General features: G+C 35.8%; 1 protein-coding gene across 1 annotated transcript; it reads right to left on the bottom strand.

The window, feature by feature from the left end:
* Positions 1-1219: 1219 nt before the first annotated feature.
* Positions 1220-25457, bottom strand: LOC135689248 (coiled-coil domain-containing protein 178). The gene is made up of 21 exons (XM_065206406.2): positions 24867-25457; positions 23670-23864; positions 22710-22795; positions 21758-22004; positions 20232-20330; positions 19328-19379; positions 18921-19133; positions 18182-18285; positions 16840-16889; positions 16259-16354; positions 15731-15867; positions 14589-14667; positions 12121-12288; positions 9349-9471; positions 8220-8258; positions 7691-7804; positions 7173-7318; positions 6648-6733; positions 5817-5890; positions 4960-5109; positions 1220-2864 (listed from the first exon to the last, which is right to left on the bottom strand). The coding sequence occupies exons 1-21, from the start codon at positions 24880-24882 to the stop codon at positions 2607-2609; spliced, it is 2532 nt and encodes an 843-aa protein (XP_065062478.2). The 5' UTR covers positions 24883-25457; the 3' UTR covers positions 1220-2606.
* Between the last annotated feature and the right edge of the window lie 176 nt (positions 25458-25633).

Here is a 25633-nt window from a genome sequence, read left to right as displayed (position 1 = left end):
CAAAATTTTTTTTTGCCTGGAAAACCGGTCTTAACAAAAAATCTTGCTGTTGATAAGAAGCAATTTAAAGTTAAGAGCGAATTTTGAACGCGGCCTTTCAATCTAAATTGACTACAACAGGGCAATATGATTCATGCCGACGAAAAATAAGATTAAAACAACGGAGAAGGTAGTTGTTATTGTTTTGATTTTCATAAAGGGTTTATTTCTCGTAATTATGACAAAAATAAAAGATATGAAATAAACACTGAATTTTGTTTTCATAGCACTATGCTGTTGCATTGTGAATTTGCATATATGAATAGTTGAGCTTTGGCAACAGAATGTTTCGAAGAGGTAACATACAATTGCAACAAAGCGATATCGACTATTTTGCTGCCGTTTCAATTTAACTGCCTATTCTATTTTTAATGGCATTTATTAGAGAACTGTTTGTTGTACTCAGTAGGTACGCAAATAAAAAAGTGTTTCCAGGCTTATTGCAGTGGATTTCAAAACATTGAAATATTGACACAAATTTTTAAAAGCTTTGTAAAAGTATAGCTAATGGAAAGTAAGCAAAAAGCTGGGTGTTTTAAGTTATAAGTATCACCCAAAAAAAGAGAGACTTACCAAGAATTCTTAGGCCCGCTGCTTTATGTCACCCTCCCATCCTGCCCCGATACACAACTTGAATTCCAAAACCGTTTTCCATATCATGTTAGAAAAAATTGGCTGTAAAAGCTTTTACAATTGCCATAAGCGAAGTAGTTGAGGCTCAAATTCAATTTGTGGCTTTCATTTCTGGCAGTTTCATTGACCTGAATGGCCTTCGAGAGGAAAACTCCGTCTGCAATGGCGTTGAAAATGGCGAGCATAGACAATGAGACTGTATTCTCCCATCGGGAATCTTTTGAAGGTAGCCCCGTGCTGGTGTTTCCCCACGAGAATGCAACAAAAGCTTCCTTAACAATCAAGACCAAGACCTGGTATCTTTACTAGTTATTTCACAGACATTTGTTTGTAATATACGATGTTTCAACTGCGTACCAGTCTTAAAACATGTCTTTAAAACCAATTTGAAATTTTGAGGTGGGGAACTAAGATAATTTTTTCCACAAGTTTTCTAATTTATCATGATACTACAAACTTTTTTATTATAGAGAGTAGTTTTGTCTCCCTTAGGCCCTTATAGCAAACAGCTGCGACTTCTCGAGCACATTATATTTTATAAGAACAAGTGAAATTTAAGTGGTTTGCTCATAATTAAAATAATAGGGTGTAAGCAGTGCTATTGTTCTCAAGGGGAAGCGTCAGGCCCCACTTGCCAACAATGGGAGAGATCCATCAACAAAAGTCCTCTTTTGGAAATGGGATATTTTCAAGAGGGTTTCACAACTTTGCCCCAATGTTATTTTACAGAACCTCAACATTGGCTTGATCTGAATTTGATCTTAACTTCTTATAAACTTATTATTAAAGAAAGTGAAAATAGAGACATAAGAAGAAAAAGGAGGCATAAGTCCCGCTTACCATCCTAAAAATGTGCCCATGTCCCTTGAGTAAATCTCCCTTGAGTCGAACATAAAGGTTTGAATGTTTGAAAAAAATGCTTACCAAAAATCTTGGAATACCAACAGTACATTGGCTGTTTCCTCTATCCCCTCTCAAACAATGTTGTGCTACTCTTCATAGAAAAAAAAACTTGAACGTAACCTACATTTTCGGGAACTAGAATAGCCGAGTTGTATTTCCAACAACGATCAATGTAAGTAAAGTGTACAAGGAAACTTTTTTTCTAAAATATGGTACAATTTACTTACATTGATCGGTATTTAAATTCATCATATTGTACCGCACGCAATCTAGTATATTTATGAAATCATTGTATTTCCAACATTGCTTTAGGGGGAAACAACTCAGCTAATTCTTCAGGCGTGAATAAAAACTATATCGTGAATTGTCTGAAACTGCTTAGCCTGCACGCAGACTTTACCAATGAGGAAAAAACTTCCTCTATTTTTAAAGTCTGCATGCAGGCAAAAAAACTGCTTAAGTTTTTCAATTTCTTGCAGCGATCATATTACAGTTTACTCCTAAGGAACTTATATTAGAGAAATGCCCCAATTATACACATAGCCTGCATGGGGTCATGTGAAGAAAATTGTGTAGCTACATTTTGTTCTTGGTGCAAGAATGAGCATAACCAATATTGCTATAAACAGTCTTTGCCTTCCGTTTATTATCAAATGCTTTCTATGTCCTTGAAGATTTATGTGTACAGGAAGCAAATCAAATTAGAAACCAAAAAAATAATCTTATCTTTCAATTCCATCATAATTATTTGTAATTATATTGCGACAAATCACAACATAGCCCAACAAAGCTCTGTTCTATTCAAATAATCTAAAATTTTAATTTACACATAAAACAACTTGCTTCAAAAGTAGCAAGGCCATGGGAAATAACCATTATATACAAGGGGGTTTTGAAAAATAGTTTCCTGATTAAAAAAAATATGCTCTACACGTTTATCTATCAAGTTGCCGAAGTTGGTTGAGTGGAAGACAAATTTATCATGCTACCATAGCCTAGAAATTTATTTTCCATACACTGTTCCTATTGTTTTACGCGGAAATATTTACTCGTCTTCTCGCGGTCTCTTCCGCTTGGATTCGGATAGAATGATGCGACGCATTGTTTGCTTCTAAGAATCCTGTGATATTGTCTAAAGTGTCTTGTAAAGAGTTTTGTATTTGAACGAGTCTTTCACCGTTTTCATCTGTCAGCTGCTCAAAGCGAAGAATGCCAGCACGTGTTTGAATACCACGTAATTTGTAATAGCATTCAAGAGCTTTGTGAAGTCTGGTGCGGAAATCGAACAGCTACGAAAAAAAGATCGCGCAGTTAGTAACCTCATGTTGTGTATATGATCAAGAGTTTTAGATGGAACTCAAACAGCACATAGCAGCATTTTTCAAACAATCCTGAATTTGCAACAGGATTATTTCTTTATGTTATCCATGCAAACAACAGGATAACTATTTGGCGCGGGGCCCCTTCTGGGCAGCCTAAGCACGGGGTATGGGACCATAGCCCCAATGAACCCCCCTAAACCAACACTAGTTAACCAGAATGTTGCAGAGTGCAAATTGCCAAATAAACTAAGCTGTACAGTGTATAGAACGAAGGGCTTTGAGCTTTTACTATGAGTTTCACGCCTTAATTGATCGTCAGACAACTATTAAGACACAAGTACTACACTCTTTTTTAAAAGAACAAGATAATTTTTGCCGAGCCTCGATGTTCTTAACCTTTTGACGATTTTAGGCTCAAATGTTCTTAAAATTGTTCTTATCTTAAAAGCGATTTTTTTGCAAATATTTGAGAGGTTACATACGTATATAGTTTCTAAGATGTTTTACTGGATAAAGTTTAAAAATAAAGCAATGCCTGCTAGTGTTTATAGACAAACTTGCATAGTTTTGTTCTGTTGACATGACATAATTTTCAAAATGCGAATTGTTTTCTTTAAAATTACTCATCTGAAGCTGAGCATGTTCTAGCCTTGTTCTTATTCTTTGGGCAAATCGAGCCTCAGTGTTCTTATAAAAAAAGAGTGTAGCAATGATACACAAGTCAATAGTTTTTTGCTGATGGCATTGAGCCTGAAATTCGGAGTAGCTTTCTGATTGATTTTAATATGAAGCACAGTACAATAGTGCATTGAATAGGGCCATGACAAACCATAACTTAAAAACAAAAATCGTAGCAATTTAGAACCGTACTTTCCTACACAACAAGTTATACATTGTAGATCACAAACTACTCAACAAGCTAAATATTAATCCTACAGGCAGAAAATTATATAAAAAATTTGATCATTATTCTTTGAAGACTTTGATTGGTATTTCGGAGTTTTCGATTATGAGAAAGGCTTGGTTCATAAACTAGCTTTTATAACAAACTGACAATTAATGGGAGAAAGATATTAGGGATTGGTCAGATATCTAGCTAAGCTTAATCCTTGCAGACAATCTTGAGTTATCCAAAAAATTAATCCATTGATATTGTCAAATGAAGAACCTTTTTATAGCAAAACGATGAATTCACATTGATATGCATTTCTCAACTCACATATTTGAGAAGATGGAGTGGTGAAGAAGTGACAGGTATCATATCCAAAATAATTCAAGACTTAAAATCTCGGTCAGGAATCTTTAGTAAAATGAAAATGTTAATGATTTTGTGAAGAGCTTGTCAATTAAGGACTGTCAGACCCTTTGAGGGTGGTGGTTCTAAAAATATTCAGGTCCCTATTAAAATATCAAAGGTATTGTAAAATAAAGAGCAATATTGTCTGGAAATTGTAAGGCGCGGGTATTTGGAACAAACGAACATAGAACTGCAGATTAAGGTCGATTAACTTAAAAACCATATTGAATTTATCTTGATTTTATTTTTCACACGTGTAATCTGTCTTAAAATGTAAGCTGACATCGGATTTAACTCTATTTTAGGCCGGCTTAGCCTACATGAAGCATTTTTGACATTACTCTGTGAAGCACTAGGAAAGTTCTGAAGGAATCTTTGAGTGTTTTATACTTAAAAGAAGGTTAGCTCAAAATTACAGAATCATACAACATTTTTCAATAAACAAGAACTAATGCACAGAATTCTGCTTCACTACCTTTTTAGCAATGCGGTTTTAAGAGAATTGATAGCAAAAGTTTTGAGCAGATAAACAGCCCAATTTGTTTTTTACGATAGGTGTATCTCGATGAGTTTGCGTCACATACCACAGTTAATATTCTCTTTCTTATAGTTGATTAGATACTGCTGCCCCCACATACCAAAGTTTATCAGAATTTGTTGCCTCTAATGACAGCGGCAAAATACTGAATACATGCGCAGCCTTTCGCAAAACCATCATAATTCTTTTAGATAGCGACTAACTTTATACCAAAATATGAAACCTACCTCCTTTTTGTCTTTCAGGCCATTCGCAGTGAGCAAGGCATTTTCATACACAGTTAAAAGCTTGTCTTTTGCAGCCATAAATTCGTTTTGCATAGAAGAATACAGCTTGGCAAGTTGTGTGTTCTCTGTGAGGGACTTTTGCATACCGTCCTGCAAAAAAGGAAATCTGAAGTAAATTCATAAGATAAGGTATAATAAAAACAGTTTATAGAATCTTTAAGTAAAATCTCTTTTGAAGAAAGAGGCAAAATGCATGAAAAAAATAGAGGATGGGGTAGGGGGAGTTATATCGTAAGGGTTTGTGGCTTGCGAGCATCTGGTTGTGAGCTCTTCGATTTCGCGTATTCAATACAGTCCCCAAACATGTCGTAAAGCTGCAAGCAATATCTTCACAGAAGATGGTACTTACATTTCTCGTAGGTATCGCAACATAAAACGCTCCTATACAAACGCCAGGGAGGGGGTGGGTGGGAAGCTAGGGTTTCCTTTCCAACAATCCCCCTGAATTACATGAACTAAACGTAGAACGTGGTTATATGAATCATGCATACCCTTGGAAGATTTAATAGAACTTAACAGTTATCTATCCCGAGCAAATGTTGAAATCTTTGTGAAGATTTGTAGTACATGGACATATGTTCACAAAACGATGCATTTTGAGATCATTGCGTTTAAAAAACCATTCTTGAAGGCGTTTTTGGATATTTGCAGTCACAGATTCAATATTGTCGACTGTCAAGAAATAAAGATGTGCTTGTTTTTTTCATTTGAAAACTTAGTCGCGCGTAAACAGAGCCTAAGTAGAGACTGCAATGGTGTTTGGTCAAGAAAAAAACATTTAATTCAGTGAAACAAACCTGCAATCCTAGCAAAGTACGCTCTCTCCTATCCATATGGTCAACGTGTTCCTGCTCCCCTTTCGAACCTCTTGCTACAAAAAAATTAGAGAGGAAAGATTAAATGAAATGCTAAGAATGTATGCTCATTGATCAGCTACATAACGTCATGACTGAGGGGCCAGGAGGGATAATAAAATGGTTCGATAGAGGATTTGTTGTTTTTCTTAGGTTTTTTTGCAAAATTATCCTTTATTTTCAGAAAAAAAGCGAAAATTAATTGCTGTTAAATATCTGCCCTTAGGACAGAAGATCTATGATGAAAATTAAGAGAACGACATATATATTTGCTTCTGTATTGAAATCAGGTCGCTGATTAGGTCGTCGGTCAAAGGTGACGAGGTTAAAGTTGAAAGATTAGTTCTTTGGATAGAATTAAAAGGTTATTGTTGCAAAGAAATGTGAGTTCCACAAAAAAATCAAATTGTCGTTGAAGCTGAGATTATGGAATCTCTTGAAGCCAGCAAGAGACTATGCTGTGTCAGATCAAAGACTAGAATCTATGAACATGTTTGTCAAGCTGTATGTAGAAATGTTATATCCTAGGCCATAGAGCTCATTAAAAAAGTGCAGGTTGGCAAGAAGCAGCTTTAGTTGTTTCGTTGTGTTAAAAAACAAGCTCCTGCCAAAGTGTGCGTGCGTTTTATTTTCGCCTCAGTCAGTCACAAAAGTGCAGGCAGGTAGAAAAAATACATTACATAAAAAGCAATGCCTTTTAGTGGAGTCAAGCAATGGATGAAAGATATATAAAGTAGCAGCCATTGATGGCAATGACAAGATGCAACCACATACCTTTAAGCTGCCCAAGCGTCTCTTCCAATGTTTCCTTGATGCCCTGTCCAGCTTGAAGCTGAATCTTGAGCTCGCTAAGTTCCTCGCTAAGAAAAAAAAATATTGATTACAGGCCTAACAAAAACAACAATCTTTTTACTATAACCTTGACTTAACGTTGACTATTAAAAATGGCCTAATAAGAATTACCAACATCAGCACTGTAAGTTAAAAGGGGGGTGCTCTCTCCTCGATTAGTTTATCTGTTGAGAGGGTCCCTCCTTAAGAAATTCCATGCATGCAAGTCTACTTCTTTTTACATTCTTTTTTGTTCGTACTTATATATATTTACACTTAAATGACTTTTTTTGAAAATGTTTGTATGTAGCGGAATTTTAAAATTATAAACTGAACTGAATGAGAAGTGAAATACTCAAGAGAAATAAATTGCCAAGCAAACGACATTGCCTAAATAATCCCTGGCCATGGGTCTGACAAGCCTTTTTGAATGGCTTCAGTTCAGTGTGATGCGCAAAACTAACATACCTGAGTTCTTCAATGGCTTCTTGAGTTGAAAGCAGTGCTCTGTTCATCATGACAGAGGAGGATGCCATGTCCTGCATTCGCTTCTCAATCATCTCAGTGCGCCATTCCATTTCGTCCAGTTCTTTGCACAATTTCATTTTGTTTTCCTGTTTGAAAATGTTAAAAATAGGTTTTTGTCAAAATTTAGAAGCAAATTTTGGGACATTATTGTAAATCTTGGTATCAACTAGAGTTATACCAAAGAAAGAAGGAATGGTCTATAAGATTAATGTAAGCAAGATAGGCGAGGAGCTAAGACAAATATGAAGTGTAACAAATAAAGTCTATGAAAACTTTATAGATGGAAAGAGAAAGTAGAGTTTTTCTATATCTTGCAAGACTGCAAACAAGTCGTCGGTTTTTCAATCGTTAAGTCGAAAAAAGCGATTGAGCAAACACATATGACATACAAGAAACGTTAAATGACAGATATGATGAAAATATAATCGATTATGGATAACGTCTACATAAAAACTAACCTTAAGATCAGCTTCTTTTGGCTCCAGCCTCTTAATTTCAGTATTGCATTCCCCTTGATTCTTGGAATTCTGTTTATTCTCCTGCTCTATGAGTGAGTCCAGATCACCAATAACCTAAAGTGATGAGAAATCAAGAACTCCGTATCAAGTCTACATTCAATGATAATTTATACTTACGTACAAAGACTTAATCGTTGGCCCACCTAATGTTCTTGGTGATTGCTAGTAAATTCAAAAAATCTTTCATTCGACAATTCTTGCAACAGTGCTAGCAGAACTAGAACAAGCTTTCTTGAACCCTATGTAAATGCCGATCCGTTTTAACCCCCCCCCCTACCTCCGCTAGGTAGACTTAGAATGTAATACAGTGTGAAAATGGCATATATCCTCCCTGCACTTAAAAGCTTGCTCTTACTATTAACATCTGTCTAGCCCTGGCGATAATGTGTAATTATAACAACGACGAGAAACCACTAGATGAAATGAATTCATGCATAAATGGCACTCATACAAAAAATAAACTGAGTACCTTTTTTCTCTCTTCGTGAATCTTCTCCATTTTCGCAACCTGTAGCGTAAAATATGAACATTTATTCAAAGATGTACAAAAGCCTCTTTTTGGATTTTGGAATCAAACAACAAACTATGCTTAGTTTAATTTATCATTGTGCTTATTAGGTTAGTAGATGCTTAAATCACATTGTATGAAAAAAGAAAACCTATTATTGCATACTGTAAGTACTGTACGATATTCCTCAAAAGCTTGGAATATCGTCATAGGACCATGGAGTGGACGGAACACTTGAAGAGTTGACCTACCTGTTCACTTGTTCACTTGTTCCTTTGAACAAGAGTTGAACACTTGTTCACTTGAACACGAGTTGAACACTTGTTCCTTTACCTAGATGAACAAACCTCTAGTGGATTTGTATAGCTTAGTCTTCCTTTTCTGCCAATAACTCGAATATTCTTACCTATTCCTGCTAATCTAGTATAGAGCTTGGCATAAATGCTGGATTTTTTCCCCTCGGTATTAATGATCTCCATAGAACTCATAACTCCAGAAGCGTGTATAATTTATTGCACTCTGGGGGTCCGTTTACTCTGTTTCCCCTAGAGGCTACTTCTCGAACTTTGTAAAATCCATCGAAACAGATACATGATTAATACATCCCACCTCAACGCCGAAAGAGAAACACCCCCCTTTAACGTCAGCAAGTGATAGTGAAATTCAATAGGAAGACCAAAAATGAAACCAACTAATAAAACTTCCCCGGTAGCAAGAGGTCGCACGGTGGCGTGCCATTGGCATCTAAGATGCTAGATTATAATTGACCCCTTTCTTGACTATCTTTTTGAAGCTGAATCTTAAGCTCGGTGCATTTTTGACTGCCTTACTGTAAACCAGCCTTTTTCTATGTCTCCCCATTCATTTCCAACACTTTCTGTACAATCCTAGCCATTGGATTTTGTACGATTCAGTCAAAGTACACTTTACCTCCATACATGATCACTCTTTAATGCACATCTACGAACTTCACACGAAGCGATGTTATTAAACTAAAATGGATTATGTATATGTCCCCATAGCTTTCTTGGTACTTTCAAATCATTCATCCTGAAAAAGTAGAAATCTTTTAAACAGGAACATGGCTTACCTGGGCTTTAATGCTAGTGACTGCCTTATCGATTTCTTCAGACCTTTTCGTGCCTTTTTCCTTCTTCTTACTAGCATCAGCTTTGGTTTTTGCAAGGTCAGAGATATCAGCTGTTATTCGGGCCTAGAGTACAACGACAAAAAATTATCACAATTTTGACGGGGAAATCTTTTCAGGTTAGATGATTAGCTCGCCTTTCTCAACAGCATTATTCAAAGACACACCAAGCACTAAAGCGGAACCAGATCATTCTTTTCTAGGTGGGAAATTCAAGAAGGTCCATACACAACCATCAGGGCCGTCGAGAGACGGGCCGGGCCCCAGGGCTGGGACTGTCATGGGGCCCCACAGTCGAAGGCTGCAAAAACCTTTTTTGGGTTACGCCCTTAGCAATGCAGTTAGATGGACTGTAAAAGGCATGAATTTTGAAATCAACGCCCCTGAAACACTTGAATTTGTATTTTAAGGTTTGTATTTGTATGTAATTAGTTACTATATAAAACAAATCATTAAAACAAATCAGTTTTAAAAATCAGAGTTAATTTAATGTTTAAAAAACTGCTTTTCTTGCTTTCCTCATGGCGAAATCCTTAATCTTTTCCCACAATCTTCTCCAGCTGTCGCTCGCTCCCCAACCATCAGGAGAAGCCAATTTTGATTTTGAACCATTATTAATAGTGTGCCCAAACAGCCTGCATGGCAAACAATAGAGTGCAGCCTTTGTAGGACTGAAAACAAGCCAGCTTCGTCTTACTACCTCCCCATTTTGCTGCTTCACATTAAGGAACGTTGTTGGAATTTGTGGCCGTCGCAATCTTTGGGAAACTCTGGAGAATGAGGCAAATGACCAGTTCTAACAACCTTTTCTAACTCCTTTATCGTTGGAAATCCGGTCAATGTGCCGACATCAAAACTAGATGATCCACTATGAACAGTATTTTGATTTAATGATGAATCAGTAGTGCTTTCTCTACTTTCTGTGGTGTCATGGTCTACCGAAGCAGCCAAGCCGTTTGTGTCTTCTTCTTCAGCAGTGCTTTGAACAGAGCTTTCACCAGGTTTATTTAAAGTTGAATCACCTTCCTTGTCTCTTTTGTAAGCACCTACCTCAAACAATGTGCGAGAGGCTTTCTTTGCTTCTTTTTCTCGCATCTTTTTTCCTGCCTTTTCTGAGCACCATACTTGTGCCTGTAAGATGACATCGCAGGGGTTGGTTGGATCGTGATCCCGCTTAGTGATTTTGATAAAGACTTTTATAGCGTATGGATTTGTCTTGGTTCTTCGCATGTGCTTTTCTCTGGTGTACGCCGTGAATGGAAGATTTACTTTTACGTTTATAGGAAGTCCAAACAAGCAATAACTAAAACATTTGACCTAAAAGTAGATATATGTAAGTGCAATCGAATTTTTCGGCTTCCAGAGAAGTATTTTATGATCGTATCGTCAATGTTTTAATTATAAACCTTAACAAGAAAAGGCCCTCATTATAGACCAGCTTGTTGATTCCGTGTTGAAAGATTAAATTTCGAATATCAATCTGGTCATTGGCCCGCCCTGCCAATGCTGCTAAGTGAAAACTCATAGCCAAAAATACAAACCATATTTTCTACGGGCCCCTCAAGGCCCCGGGCCCCCTGGTAACTACCCTGGTTACCCCCCCCTCTCGACGGTCCTGACAACCATAATAGAGGGTTGTATAAATTAGAGGATCAAACGCAGAAAGGGCTTACAAGGCAGTAAAAGGTGCCGGGCACGAATTTTGAAAATCAGTCAAAATCTGCCATCTTGAACACGCACCATCTTGACGACTTTACATTCCCTTTTCGTTTTTTTTTTGATTGGTATTGGTGCAAAAAAATCGATCGATATCTCCTGCATCTACTATCTCGAACAAAAATTAAATTACCGTATTTCCTCTAAAGAACGCCGCGGCGTTTATTACAAACTCCAGATTTTGGATGCGGCGTTCATTAGAGGGCGGCGTTTATCAGAGGGCAGCGTTCGATACAAAATGAAACGTTTGTCAAATGAAAAATGACATGGAAAATGCGATGAAAAAAGATAAAAAAAATGTCAAGTCAAGGAGGGGTCAAGGAATGTCAATATCCCTGTCTCCGTCAGAGTCCTTGTCTCTATGAGATAAAAACTTTCATGGCTTTCGAATAGTAAGCGTATAAACGATTCCTTTCTTCTTGTTTGGTGTGTTTTCTAATGAACCCCGCTTTTCAAGATGCGGCGTTCAATAGAGGGCGGCGTTTATCAGAGGGCGGCGTTTTTTCCAAAGGGTTGGCTGAAGGTGTGGCGTTCAATAGAGGACGACGTTTATCAGAGGGCGGCGTTTATTAGAGGAAATACGGTACCCGTCAGAGCTTATTAAAGATGTTTTGCTGTCTTCTACATAGCTGGTATGAACGTCACTTCAATAAATCGATATAAATAGGTTTATCGCACTTATTTTCCCCTTTTTGTTATAAGGGCAAAATGAAAATGAAAAAGACATCAACTTCAAGATTATTTTGGAACAGTTAAGGGGATTCTTGCAAATATCTTCACAAGTAAACAACATATTCTAGTTTCTTATGATTGCTGGTATTTCAAACTGGCACTAGAGCTTAATGAAAACAGATGATGAACCATTTTGGTGCTACTCAACTCTTGAAGAATCTATCGATCTATAGAATATTAAGAGCAATCATACGACCAGCAACTCTGGTGTGAATTGATTTCCCTGTATGACCCTTGTCGACTATAAAGATTCTTGTAGCAACTTACTTGTAGAACTGTCCTTGCGTGTGACTCGTCTTTGAGCTGTTTCTTCAAAGAATCTGCTGTCGTTTTTAAGTCCTCTTCGATGCGTTCGCATTTCTCCCTTTCGCGTTCAAGCGTTGTTGTGAGTTTGTCGTGGACCAGCCTCACCTTGCTGATTTCTTCTTCGAGAATCTAAAAGGGCAAAGTAGATGTATGAGTGATGTGCACCAAATTATAAAATTAAAGATTGTAGGAAATTGAGAAATCGAACAAAATCAGTGAAAAAATGACTTTATAAGTGCATGCATGAATAGATACATGAAATAAATATACGAAAGAACGTATAAATGAATAAGTGAATTGATGTATGTATGTATGTATGTATGTATGAATGAATGAATGAATGAATGAATGAATGAATGAATGAATGAATGAATGAATGAATGAATGAATGAATGAAAGAATAAATGGTTGAATGAATGAAAGAAGGAATAAGTGAATGAATGAATGAATGAATGACTGAATAAATGAACGAACAAACGAACGAACGAATGATGAGTGAATGAATGAATGAATGAATGAATGATCGAATGAATGAATGAATGAATGAATGAATGAATGAATGAATGAATGAATGAATGAATGAATGAATGAATGAATGAATGAATGAATGAATGAATGAATGAATGAATAAAAGCCAAAGTAAGAAAAATGCAGAAAATACGGATGAGTAATGATTTCATTTAAATGGACAAACAAAAAGATGTAAATTCAATTACGCAATTAACGAACAGAGAATTTACTTATGATTAAATTACAAATAGCTTGCTGACAAACATATATAAATAGAAAACTGAGAAATTGCAATGAAAAATTGCAATGAATTCAAATCATAAATCTAAAACGCTATGCTTTAAATCCGTTTGTGTTTTTAATGAATGGCAAAACGATGGCTGTGCATAAGTCTAACAGTAAACAGTGTGTGAAATATCTTTCCTAATTTCAGCGATTTCATCTTAATTTTAAACTTATTTATTAACTTTTTTATCATTATCGCAATCTAAATTCGTTTCATGGGAAAAATATCTTGTCGCTTATTTCAAAAGCAATCATTTTAATGTACTTCTTTATCAAATGACAGGTTATCCTAAATCAATTTTGGTCGAGGCCTTTTACTTTTGACGAAAATTGGGTTCTCTTTAAAAGAAGCGACGCAAAAGGAACAGGAGAAATTTTAACAACTTCCCATCAGAATCAAACAGTTAATTAAATAATAAGACTAAGAAAATTGATGAAGTGAAAATTGTTTCAATAATCTTTGGCGGGTGTGGTTGATCTTATCTGCGAATCTGCAGGGATAAAATTCTACGCTTTATCGATGCATTGCATTTAATACAAAAGTCAATTCAAGAATTTTGCATGATTATACAAAGTTTAATTGTCATATCAGTAGATGTTTATCGTTTATAAATTACCTGCAATTGGTTTTGAAATTAATAAGTAAATCGGTTAATGGATAACGGCTTTAGTAATAGAATATTTTTGATCGTTTAAAAAGATACCTTTGATCGATTCCCTTTAATCCCAGCGGAGTGCCTGATTTCGGACCGTGGGGAAGATTAATTCATAGCAAAATGAATCATAGCCTATCTTTTGAAGCTTTACACAGAATAACATTTCAATGAAGAGCCGATACACAATTATATTCTACCTCTCTGAAGTCACCCTCGACATTATGTTGAAATTCGACGTAACATGCTTGTGCAGAGGCGTGTTTCTGATTCAAACGCATAGGGTGGCGTCGCCATGCTCATAAATACGAACAAAACGAATTTCGTCATGGTCTTTTTTTCCAGCTCATAATAAAGCTGCCATTTTAAATAAATCGTTGTGGAAGTTATGCTCAATGTTTGACATAGAGAATCCTCTTTACTACTGGGGATCTGCTAGCGTATTCTGGCCAGATTGGCGACACAGGGGAAGTGGAAGGGGGGTTAGGATAGGCAAATGGGGTCTTAAGCAGTTGAAGTCAGTCGAACAATAAACACAGCGCCAAACTACAACTAAACTTTACCATCTCAATTCTCATTTCAGAAAACATTTAAATCTTTCCTATTCATTTGGATGGTATATGATATCACAAACATTTTTTCTTTGTTGTAGAAAATGTTTGTGTAAATTATAAATAGAACCTACCTCAGCTTAAGCATATCAAAATCGCATCGAAGTCACATATTGAAATACGAATAAAAACACATAAATAAAAAACATATAAATCAGTGGCGGACACTTGGGGAGGGGGGGGGAGGGGGGTGGGCAATCGCCCCCCCAATACTTTAGAGAGCAATGGTCTTTTGTTCTAAAACAATGGGAAATGTGACGTCATTTTATTAAAACAATAGGCTTGCCCCCCCATAAGTGTCCGCTCCTGATATAAATATATAAAAAATACAAAATGGTGATATTAAAATCTCTACCACAGTAAAACTAACCTCTCCCTCGCTGCTTATCTTAGTCATTTCCATAAGTGCTCGCTTTACAACTTTCTCTCCCTCTTCTTTCTCTTTAAGCCTGCAAAGAGCAACGGCTTTTTATAGCGAGAAACTAACGAACACTATGATTACTTACTTACTACAACTTACTACAACTTCCAGCTGATGCTGCTTCTCCATTCTCCAGGTGTGTAGTGTCATCAAAATAACAAGGGAGGCTCTTACACAAAATGTTGCTAAAAATTTTGCCAATTTTCGGCATTAACAAGAGGGCTCAGCCCCCTGAGCCTTCCTGAGCCCCCTAGCACTACACCCCTGCTACTCACTAATATTTGTTTATATGTTATCATCTTTGCATCGAAATTTGTGATGGACTGTTAGGAACCATTTACACACTGATTAAGGGCCTTGGAATTTTCATAGACTTTTGGAAGGGATCTAAGATTTTAGATAACATGACCATCAGAATTCATCAGAAGATTTTTCAAGAAATCAGCTGTCGAACTTCTGGTTCCTTCTTTGTAAATAGGCTTTATGCAGAGAAAGGTATTAGGTGTTCCGCGGCATACTTTATATGTCTTGTGCCGATTTACAAATTTTTCAAACAATTCACGTAAGCTATTCCAAATAAAACAATTTTATAGAGAATGCAAATGGGTGGGTGCCATTTGTATCCCGTTTATACAGGGGCGGGCAATTAATTATTCTAAGGGGCCACATGACAAAAATGAGCGGTGTTGGAACGACCAACCAACAATAACCTCATTTTGCACAAAATTAATTTTCGTCCAACGTAAAAAGAAACAAATTATACTATATTTTAGCTGGTACCTATTAGCTGAAATATTTAGATATGACGTAAATATGTACATGAATATATAAAATTATGATGTAAGTCCAGTGGGGAAAAACTCCCACAGAAGGTCATGTTTTGATTCACCACACACTCAAGCGAACGGGCCGGATGTGGAACGGAACGGGCCGGATGTAGAACAGGCCGGGCTTCTTCATATATCCGGGCCGGACAGGAGCATCTAAAGGGCCGGATGTGGCCCGGGGTTCGTAAGATGCCCAGGTCTGCTATAAGATTTATAGGTTTTACTAGAAGCATAAGGCATGGAAAAATAAATGAAGGTACTTACGAGTCATTAATCAGCTTTCTGATGTTTCTTATTTCTCTTTCCAACGCCCGATTGGTAGCAATAAGCTCCCGCAGTTTCTGAGTTTGTTTTTTAATCTCAAGTTCCAACTTTGCATTCTGCGTTTCAAGCTCCGTTTTCTATACAAATTTTGAAAAAAAGACGATCAAGAGTTTTACTCGTATGCCAGGGTCCTTTCCAAAATATAGGTGCAAAAGGTGATTGCTAACAGTAATTTTTTGAAGTAGAAGGTTCACTGTTGCGTGTCAGTCTGTAATAGGATTTTTTACATTACACCTACAAGTATACGGATATTTCACAATTTACAAATCAAAGCCTTAGAAAGAAACATCTATATAATTGGCCTTTGCCTGAAATGGAGAGTGTCACTTTTTCAAGTCATGTTTAGTAAACAGAGAATCCTCTGTACAATTTGTTTTCAAATAAGATATTAACTGTTAATAGACAAAAACGAGTAAAGAATCATAAAGAATTCATCAAAGACATGTTGACAGTTTATAATAAAATTACCTGCTCATCTTTCTCCACTTTTAGCTTTGTATTTTCTTCCATTAATTTCATTTTCTCGCTCTCTTGTTCTCTAATCTTCCCCTTCAAATTCTCAACCTGCAAAAGCAAACCAAATTTATCACAAAAATCATCTGAAACAAGAAATCGTAAACCCAATATCTAAAAAGATTTGAAGACGATTTCAAGAATATCATTATTGCCATACCGTCATGGAAAGTTATCGACAAACAATTGTTCAGCATTTAGGGCAACAAGCAAGCAAGGGCTTGGCTTTGGAGCTATAGCTGTCACATTTCTAAGCACAAGCACCATATAAATTTGACATGAATACAGATGTTTTAAGGGCCTAACTAGTATTTGCGGCCTCTGTTTAAACTTCTGCTAAATAGCTAAATTGTGCTACATAATGCCACATAAAGGCGAGACTGTAGTTGATGGCAAGAGGTTGATTTCAACAAAATAATTCAAAGCGTTGATATTCTCTGCAATTGAATAATTACTTCTTATAAAATTACTTTATTTAAGAGAACGGTGATGAGAAACGTAAATTCTACAAGCTGATTGCAAACGATTGAAAATACCTTAGCTTCCTGAACTTTTTCTGCATGTTTAGCATTTTCAAGCCTGGCATCTATGAATTAAAAAAAGAAATGAAGCCAGAAAAGTGAAAGTAAATAATAAAGTAAATAATGAAAATATCGACTGAACTTTCTGGAACCAAAACAAGCATCAAATCTTCGATTTGATTGAGAGAAACATTCTAGATAACAGCTTTAAAACAGGTTTTTGCTCAATTTATCCTACAGGGTCACATTCTGTCCTAAACAAAATATTCCTGCTAATGACTGTCTGCCGCTAAAGGACTGTTTTGCAATATCTACAATACATAAACTGACAGTTCAACCAACCCCTCCATTAAAAACACAATTGACTTTAGACGTAAGCATCATAACAAACCTAGAATGCAGTATCGAGCATAAAAGCTCTGAAAATCATGCTAAAAACATTTTTTAAAAGTTGCGATAGGATAACATAAGCAATGCTTAAAGATCTAGAAGGCATAAAAGGAATTTTTGCATGCAATGTTATTCTGAAAAGCCTGAGAACCAAGTAGAATCAACTGATAAAATTAGCCAGCCGTGTTTAGAAATTACACTATTGCATGAGAAATTACAACAATAATTTAATTAATGAATGTACTTTGGCGATCGAAGACCTTGGAGCAGGAACTTTCAGAAAATGACAAAGGCCAATGGGAGATTATACGCAGAGGTAGCAAATGAATCTTTGTCCATCTTCTAGAAATTTTCGGTATTTTATAGGCTAAAATGCCTCGTAATAAAAGAAGTCTTACTGTGTAACAAATATAGTTTTGTTTTTCAAGGCAATTTTATCAAACAATACAGCAAAACCCCGCAAACAAGAACCTACTTTTCTAAAGAACAGACTGACTACGTTCTTATAAATGTGGTACTCATGATATTTTCAGGGTGTGGCTCTTATCGCAAGGGCACTAACAACTATGATGCACAAGATAAAAGTAACTAGTTTTGAGAATGGCCTGACTGAATTTCAAATTGTAGATGATATGGTATTTTGTTGGGGAGAAACCAATTTCAATCACAATATGAAAAATTAAAATAAAATGACATGGCTTTGAATATCAATTAATCAAACCACAATGACGACTTGAAAACTATACTTTCAGAATTTGAGAATTTCATCTTTTATTTAATATGATGTACAATCTCATAAGAACATGGAAAGAAATCAGTCTGTTCTTGGTTCTTATCTTTGGGTGTTATTTTCCACAAAATCAGTCTTAGAGTTCTTATTTTCCTATGTTCTTGTTTGCGGGGTTTAACTGTATTGGCAAGTCATTTAAATAAATCATTAAAGACAAAGCCCGATTAAAAATTGTACCTAAAACTTCTGATTCGTCGGCCATCTCGTTAAGCCGTTGTCTTGAATCATGCAGTGAGTGAACGAACGACGTGTAATGCATTTTGTATCTCGACAGTTCATCACTGAAATGAAATTTGGTATTAAAATAAAAAAACAAGATATATGAAATTGATATACCATAGACCAAAACTAGTAGAAAAACCTAGATCACAAAGTAAGCAGAATTTTATTTAAGCTATAAGGAAAATTTGAGAAAAATTTTTTACAAAAATTCCAATTGATTGAAAAAAATATCAATTTTCCATTAAATTTGTTGCAATAAATAAATATATAGAGTGCCTTCCAGTTATCAAAATGCCAAATTATTCGTTGCCATCGAAGGCAAAAAATTAAATGAAAAAAAATTACCACTAACCCACATATTTCCCAATAAATAATTTTTTGTAGTGATATGCGCGTAAGATGCGGAATATTAAAATCCTTGTAACTTTTCTTTCAAAATTTATTAGCTTTCAGTTAAGCATCTAAATTTGTCAAAATGTTGAAAACAACTTCCGTTCTGTAATATTGCAAGATCGAAATTCACACGTGCTTACAGATTATCAGCTCTAGATGGGCCTTGTTTGCCTCAAATAACCTCGCTTAGCATGCCTTAAACTAGCAGTCCCCTTATATACTTTCATACCCACTTTTGTGCAGATCTAACTGCAATCTCAACCCTTGGCCTTGTAGAGACACCAACTAAACATAAACTCACTTTATGGATGTTAATTCTTGCCGGACTTGATCCACTTCCGCATCGAGTTTATTCCGTTCATCTTCCGCATTGCCATCAGCTTTCTCGTATTTGTCTTCCATTGCCCTTAGCATAGCAAGTGCACCTGCAAGCTCGGTGTCCGTGCTGTCTTGATGCTTCTGGATTTCTACCATCTGATCTCGTTCTTCGTTGACTTTCTCTTGTACCCACGGACTGTCATACAAAAAGACAACTTTAATCCTACTTGAATCCAAGTACGTTTATCTAAATTGAACTGCTTTTATATCACGCATAAAAATACTTACTTTACCCACAGCCCGCATCCGTGTGGATGTGTGACTACAACTGTTTTTTTTAATATAGAAATTTTGTCACTGAGAATAGTTTCAAACAATTTTTCACATTACCTTCTTTTGTTTATATAATCAATCTCTTCCTTGAGAGCTCTGTTGACTTTTTCTAGGCAAGTAAAATTAAACGGATATAAGCTCAGTTTTCAAGTAGAGCATTGATTTATTAGGGCACCAATTGATTATGATAGAAATATAAAAATGGCAAAAGAAAGAAACGTATTGATTTTAAAAAAAAGATAAGATTACAGGTAGCTTATATGGGAAAAGAATTGAAAGGATAAGCAAGACAACAATTGCCAGCAACAGATACACAGAGAATAAAAAAGAAAGACAGAAATGATATACATGAATTAAATGAAAGAAGACATAAATGAAGAAATTACCAAACGAATAAAGAATGAATGAATCAATGAATGAACAAATAAAATGAAAAAGAAGGTTTAAGGAGGTGACAAATGAATAAACTAGTGAATGAATGAATGAATGAATGAATGAATGAATGAATGAATGAATGAATGAATGAATGAATGAATGAATGAATGAATAAATGAATGAATGAATGAATGAATGAACAAATATTTGAAGAAAAAAAGAAGGAAGGGGGAAATAAATAATGGTGAAAGAATAATGGAGGTTATAACTAAATAAATAAAGGAATAAATGAATAAAAAAAAGAGATATATAAAATAGATAAATGAAAGAAATGAAAGTAAGCAAAGAAGGAAGCAAAGAGGGAATTATAAAACAGCAAAATCTTCCTTACTAGTAACATGACTTGTTAAGAGCATAAATCGATATTGGAAAAAAGTTGGTAATTTCAAGTATGCTTTGAATTATGAAAAACTACTTGTAAACTACAAGAAGTAAAATGAATGAATGGATAATATTTTCAAAAACCAATAAGAAAAGTTACGTAATCATTATGCATCAATAAAGATCGTGAATATGACACAAATACCTGCAACTCGAAGCTTTTCTGCAACCCGATCACGTGCTCTTCCTTTGAAAGCAAAGTGCCATTTCAACTCTTGGATATTAAAAGCACACAGCTCATGTTCTGGAAAAGAAACAAAGGTTTAAGGACTGGTGTGATCTCAACGTCTGCACGGTGAAAATTTCTAGGACATCAAATCTGCTCAGGCGGTAACTTTAAATTTCCTTATAAAATTGCCAAGGTATGACTTGTCAAGTAATACTGTTATCCGATATAGCCAAGGGAGAATTCCAAAAAGTCTGAACTTAGATGGTTTGAGCATAAGCTAATTCATGATATTTGTAGAACTCCAGATATCTACAGCCATATGCCCACATTATTTGCACATGCAAGCATCACCCATATTGCCGAAAAGGTAGCAATGATCCAAACGATTCTGTAACTACAAGAAAAATGTCTTGACTGGCAAGATTCATAGTGACCCTTTTGCAGAGAAAGTACACTGGTATTCAAAACCAAAGAGTATAAGATACTCGTCAGACGCATTTTGAAAATGCCTTTTCCCAACTTAAGCCTTTCTTTTATGCCCCCCTTGGTGTTTCTTTTAGGAGCCTCCTCATTCAACTACGCAAACAAATTCCTCAACTGAAACCCACAAGCAACATGTAGCAAGAAAGAACAGGGGATGAGAACGATGCTAGCGACCTTATTTGATGATATTCTGGGTATACTTTTTGCTAGGTGTAACCAATATTTGATGTGACAAAACAGTCTCATGTGCCATGCTGATAAAGGCGATAAATTATTTTAAAACTAGAAGGCGTTTTAGACTTTTGCAAAGCTCTGTTACTTTGTTAAAAACAGAACTGACCATTTTGTTAAAGAACTATCAGAGCACTGATCTCCATTGCCTCGCATAATTGAATGTTGTTTATAAAAAATTATAGTAGAATTTTATTCATCTACTAAGGGAAGCATATCTTTACTACTGGGATCAGTTGAAGCAACTGAAAACAAGTTCAATTATAGATTATTAGTTCAGTCACATTGTTTGTACCAGAGCCTACAGCATATTCAAGTCGGTGACCCTCATAACGAACAACGGCGAGATCAATGTAAAAGTTTATGTCCATTATATCAAGTAATGCGTAGTCTTTACTTCTGGCACACTCTGACCATAAAAAATTGGGACGAAATAGTTGACTGTTGTTTGCAGGCACTCACTATAAGGAAGTGTCAGACAATAGAGATTTCTCCATATTGTATACAAAATGTTTCCATTATCGGGAAAAATATGTTCTCAGAGGTTTTCAAAATTACCTGAGAACAGGGAAGCATCAAGTCAATTGGACATCAAGAAACACTTTCTTATACGTGAATGCTATTGTAGTTAACCAAACTTTTTTAATCAATGTGCAAAAATGCAAATGAGGATAGCCGTTTTGTTACTCTCATTTGGCGTGGAAAACTTTATTTGGGAAATGGCCTAGCACATACTGCCTAGCTAATCTGATTCATTACGAAATAATTGAAAAGATATTCCAGCTAACCTTTCTGAACTGCAATCGGCAGGAAATGCATTCTGCGATGAGCATAGTCGTCTATTTTTGCCTTTAGAATACGCACTCTGTGTTTCTCAGAAGCCAATGACTGCGTAGCATTCACTCTATCAGTCTCAAGTCTACCCAGAAGGAGCAAGGTCTCCTTGACAACGCGTTCTCCAAAATCAGGCAGATCACTGTTTTTTTTGTCAATCTGAAAATCTATGGGCAATTTACGAAGACCAGCGCCAGTAATCTATTTAGACAAGAAAAACTTAAACGTTAAATATGGAAATGCTAAAAAGAGTATTTGCTGAGATAGTACTATTTACAATGCCTGCCAAAATTTTGAGTACATTACGCTAAAATTTCGCAGATCTTTATTGGCACCCCTCTCCTTTCAAAACAATACTAAATGGTAAGATTTTCATACCTTGAATTGGTAAGATTCTCATACCTTGAAATGGTAAGATTTTCATACCTTGAAATTTTTCAAAGTGATTCTATCGGATAGTTTAGGTAATAGGCTTTTAGATCAAAATTTTCTGGGGGGATATTTTTGCATTTTGTTGGTGGAAACTACTTTTTCAAAATTGTTAATTTACTATGAGTGTGTTCCAATGACTTTTGGCAGTTATTGTATCATCAAAACTATACAGATCCCATTTGTATTAATTTCTTATACTAGCTTTTATAATTCACTTCAAAAGCAGGTCCTGGAAATTGCTATCATGAGACAGAGTACTACCGGCTACTTTGCTAAAGCTCTTTGGTATTATGGGAAGAACCACAGAAAAATATGCAAAAGACTGCCAAAATATTAAGCTTGAAATACAACATATGATCTAAAGATAAATTGACCTTTTGTGGTTTCTGTTTCAGAAACAAAAAGACCTGAGACAGCCCACATTTACCCCATGTTCAAACAATCCAGTAACATGAAAAAGGTTCCAGACCATACCTCTAGTTTTGCACCACTGGCTGACAAAACATGCTGGTCTTTTCGATCAAAGTGATCTTGGGTTACCAGCCAGTTAGAATTTTGTGCTAGGAGAAAAGATAGAAATTAAAGGGTGTGTCAAACAACCAAATAGGATTTCATGATTGATTTCATATGTCTTGCATTTTCTGGTGATGAAAATAAGCATTTACAGTAAAATGTTCAGATTTATTATCATTCCTGATTTTTTGAGAAAGCAACTAATATGAAATGAATACCTATGATTACATATCATGAAAAATATGTCATTTACAGTTTCTTGGTGCTGTGACAACAATCTAGACCAGTAATACTAATGCTACTTTTCAGTTCCTTTGTAAGAGTATGTCACTTGCACTCCAGAGGCCACATTGCATTTCTATTCCGAGCACATTTGAGCTTTTCAAAGCCAGTTGCTATAGTTAGTATTACTTCCTATATGCCACTAGCTTGTTATGAGAAGACCTTGGCAAATCTAGGATTAGAAAGCACAGCTATACGAAAATTATGGCTTATTTGCACATAGCGAAGAGCCTTGTGAAGACCATTCTGCTAACTCTCCAATCAGGTCAGCAGCCACGTAGCTGCAGGGGGGCACAAGGAGGGAGGTGGTTAAGGGGGCAAAATTAAATGAAAATTTTGACAACAACTTCCCGGCTCTGGTTACACTTTTTCCAAATGATATTTCAAAAAGCAGGCATAATTACATTGTATCGTGAGCTTGATTTAGTCCAAATATATATGTTTGTTATATATCTGCTCTCTTGTCTTAAAGCCTGCCCCGCCCCCCCCCCCCCCACCTCATGTATGGTTCTTGCTTGAGTTTGCCCACATTAGATGACATCTACAGCTAGGTGGTTGCAGGTCAGTAACTTAACTTGAATAATTTGCGGTTTTCCAAATATTAATATAGCATAATTAGATGAATAAAGTATTTCTTACTTTCTGTTTTGCTAGTGTTGTCTCCTTTTGTCTGGATCTTTTGCATCTCCTTTTGTCTAATCACAAACAGTCTATCTTCCAGCTCATATAAATGTGTCACTGCTTTTTCTATGCATGGAGAAATTCTCTGAGTAAGTTCACAGCTCCTTCTTTTCTCCAAAATCCTGTACGGAACAGGCCATTTCATATCTGGTGCTAAATAATTAGACACATAAACATTAACAATGATATCTTTGGATTTTAAGACAAGGTTGAATGAAAATAATTTATGCATAATTACCAAAAAATTTATGCAAGTTTATTGAGGAAATATTTTCAAGATGATGAAGTTGCAATGCAATGGAATGGAAACACATCTGAAAACAAAAAAGAAGTGATTATGAATAGGGGCAGCACTCTGGAATTCCAAGACCACAATTACAGACAAAAGTGTGTCAAGTTCAAGGGGACATAGCCAACCATACAAATGCAGAAGAGATGTGGCTTTTTAGGCATTGACTAGCAGAATGGAAGGTCTAAAAAGTTGATAAATGCCAATGCTTTTACATAAAAGACAACCAGTGAATGTTTTAGAAGCTGAAAAGGCATTTGATTAGTATTGTACATGTGATGAGAATTCATTGCGAGGCATCATAGAGTTTATCAATGCCAAATTCTCCAGTCTTTGCATCAGTTGGAAAATATCTGACTTACATGTAAATTGAACTTCGTTTTATTCAGACAATTTTGTACAGTTCAAGGAGAAACGGTTTGTTTTTTGACATAGAATTGTGGTTTGTAAATTGATCTGTTTAGATAATATATTATAAATATGGATAGGCAAAATAAAAATCCTAGTATAATTATGAATATGGAAAGGCACAAAAAACTGTGAGCAAGATCTCATTTAAAAATACACATAACCCTTCTTGATAGCAATTCAAAAGATGGCACAGTTTTATTCGGTTTATTTGCAATTATACGTTAGAAATTATCAAAATAACTGCAATGCAAAGCTTAAAAGGCGATACAACCGAAAAAATATGTAGGCCTATAGTTTCAAAATCAAATTCAATGGCAAGAGATTATCCATCGATACTGTTGTAAATGAAACAGAATGCCTTTAAAAACATCCATACAAAATTAGTATTCCAGTTTAATTCCGGAAACAAATTTCACTGCTGAAATAATTTTCTTCCCTCAAAGATAATTTCTAACCTTCTTCCTCTGCCATTTTTTTTAATTCATATCCGCCAACTAACTCAGACTGTTGCTCATTCTTGTCTGCACTCGAAGAAAAAGGCTTTCAAAAATCACAGATAACTTCACGTTTTATTCCGAAACACCGCTGTTCTTTCCATACAAGAATTGTCTGTGCTGTTGACCTCTGCCTTTAGTATCTACCATCAACCTTCAAAAAACAAGCTCGCGAAAGACAAAGAAGACAAAATCTCAGTTTTTCATTTATCTATTAACTTGTACGCTGCTTTTCTGTTGACTTCTTTTATCTCAACGTAAGCCTTTCCTTCGCATATTGTCTGCGGCAATGGCTGAATTAATAGGCCATAAAAAATTCATGACAAACGACCGATCCAACAGCAACGGAACAGAGAACAGTTGGTGTGGTTTTCAAAAACTGCAAGTTTCAGAGAAGCAGATAATCCACGGAAATTTTTGATGTATATTTTCTATTTCTCTGACACGCGAGCCAAAATTGTACTCATCGACAAAGGACGATGAACGGGAAGCAAAATCCTGGTGTTCGCCATTTTCGTTTTGTTGTCATGGAAAATGAAATAATAATGAAACAAAGGCAATATCCTTCACAGGGTCAAACGATCACTGACGAGTCTCGTCTGGATCAAGTGGCCTTGTCTTGTTTTGAAAGATTCAAACCACCCACCCCCTCCCCCCCCCCGGAAGGGTACTCCAATTATGGCTCAACAGTGAGTCCAGTCAGGGTCAAAGAGGGCCAACGCTAAAAT

Source organism: Rhopilema esculentum, chromosome 9, assembly GCF_057945365.1.
Source record: "Rhopilema esculentum isolate cy_ngs chromosome 9, ASM5794536v1, whole genome shotgun sequence".
In the NCBI taxonomy this organism is placed as follows: domain Eukaryota; kingdom Metazoa; phylum Cnidaria; class Scyphozoa; order Rhizostomeae; family Rhizostomatidae; genus Rhopilema; species Rhopilema esculentum.
This window is presented reverse-complemented; position numbering and strand designations above follow the sequence as displayed.

What these genes read in the sequence shown, in the direction of transcription:
- LOC135689248 (XM_065206406.2), bottom strand. An exon ending in GACGCTTGGGCAGCTTAAAG is followed by an intron (nt 5,891 to 6,647) that starts GTATGTGGTTGC and finishes ATTTTTTTGTAG; the next exon opens with CAAGAGGTTCGAAAGGGGAG. An exon ending in GCCTGAAAGACAAAAAGGAG is followed by an intron (nt 2,865 to 4,959) that starts GTAGGTTTCATA and finishes TTTTTTTCGTAG; the next exon opens with CTGTTCGATTTCCGCACCAG.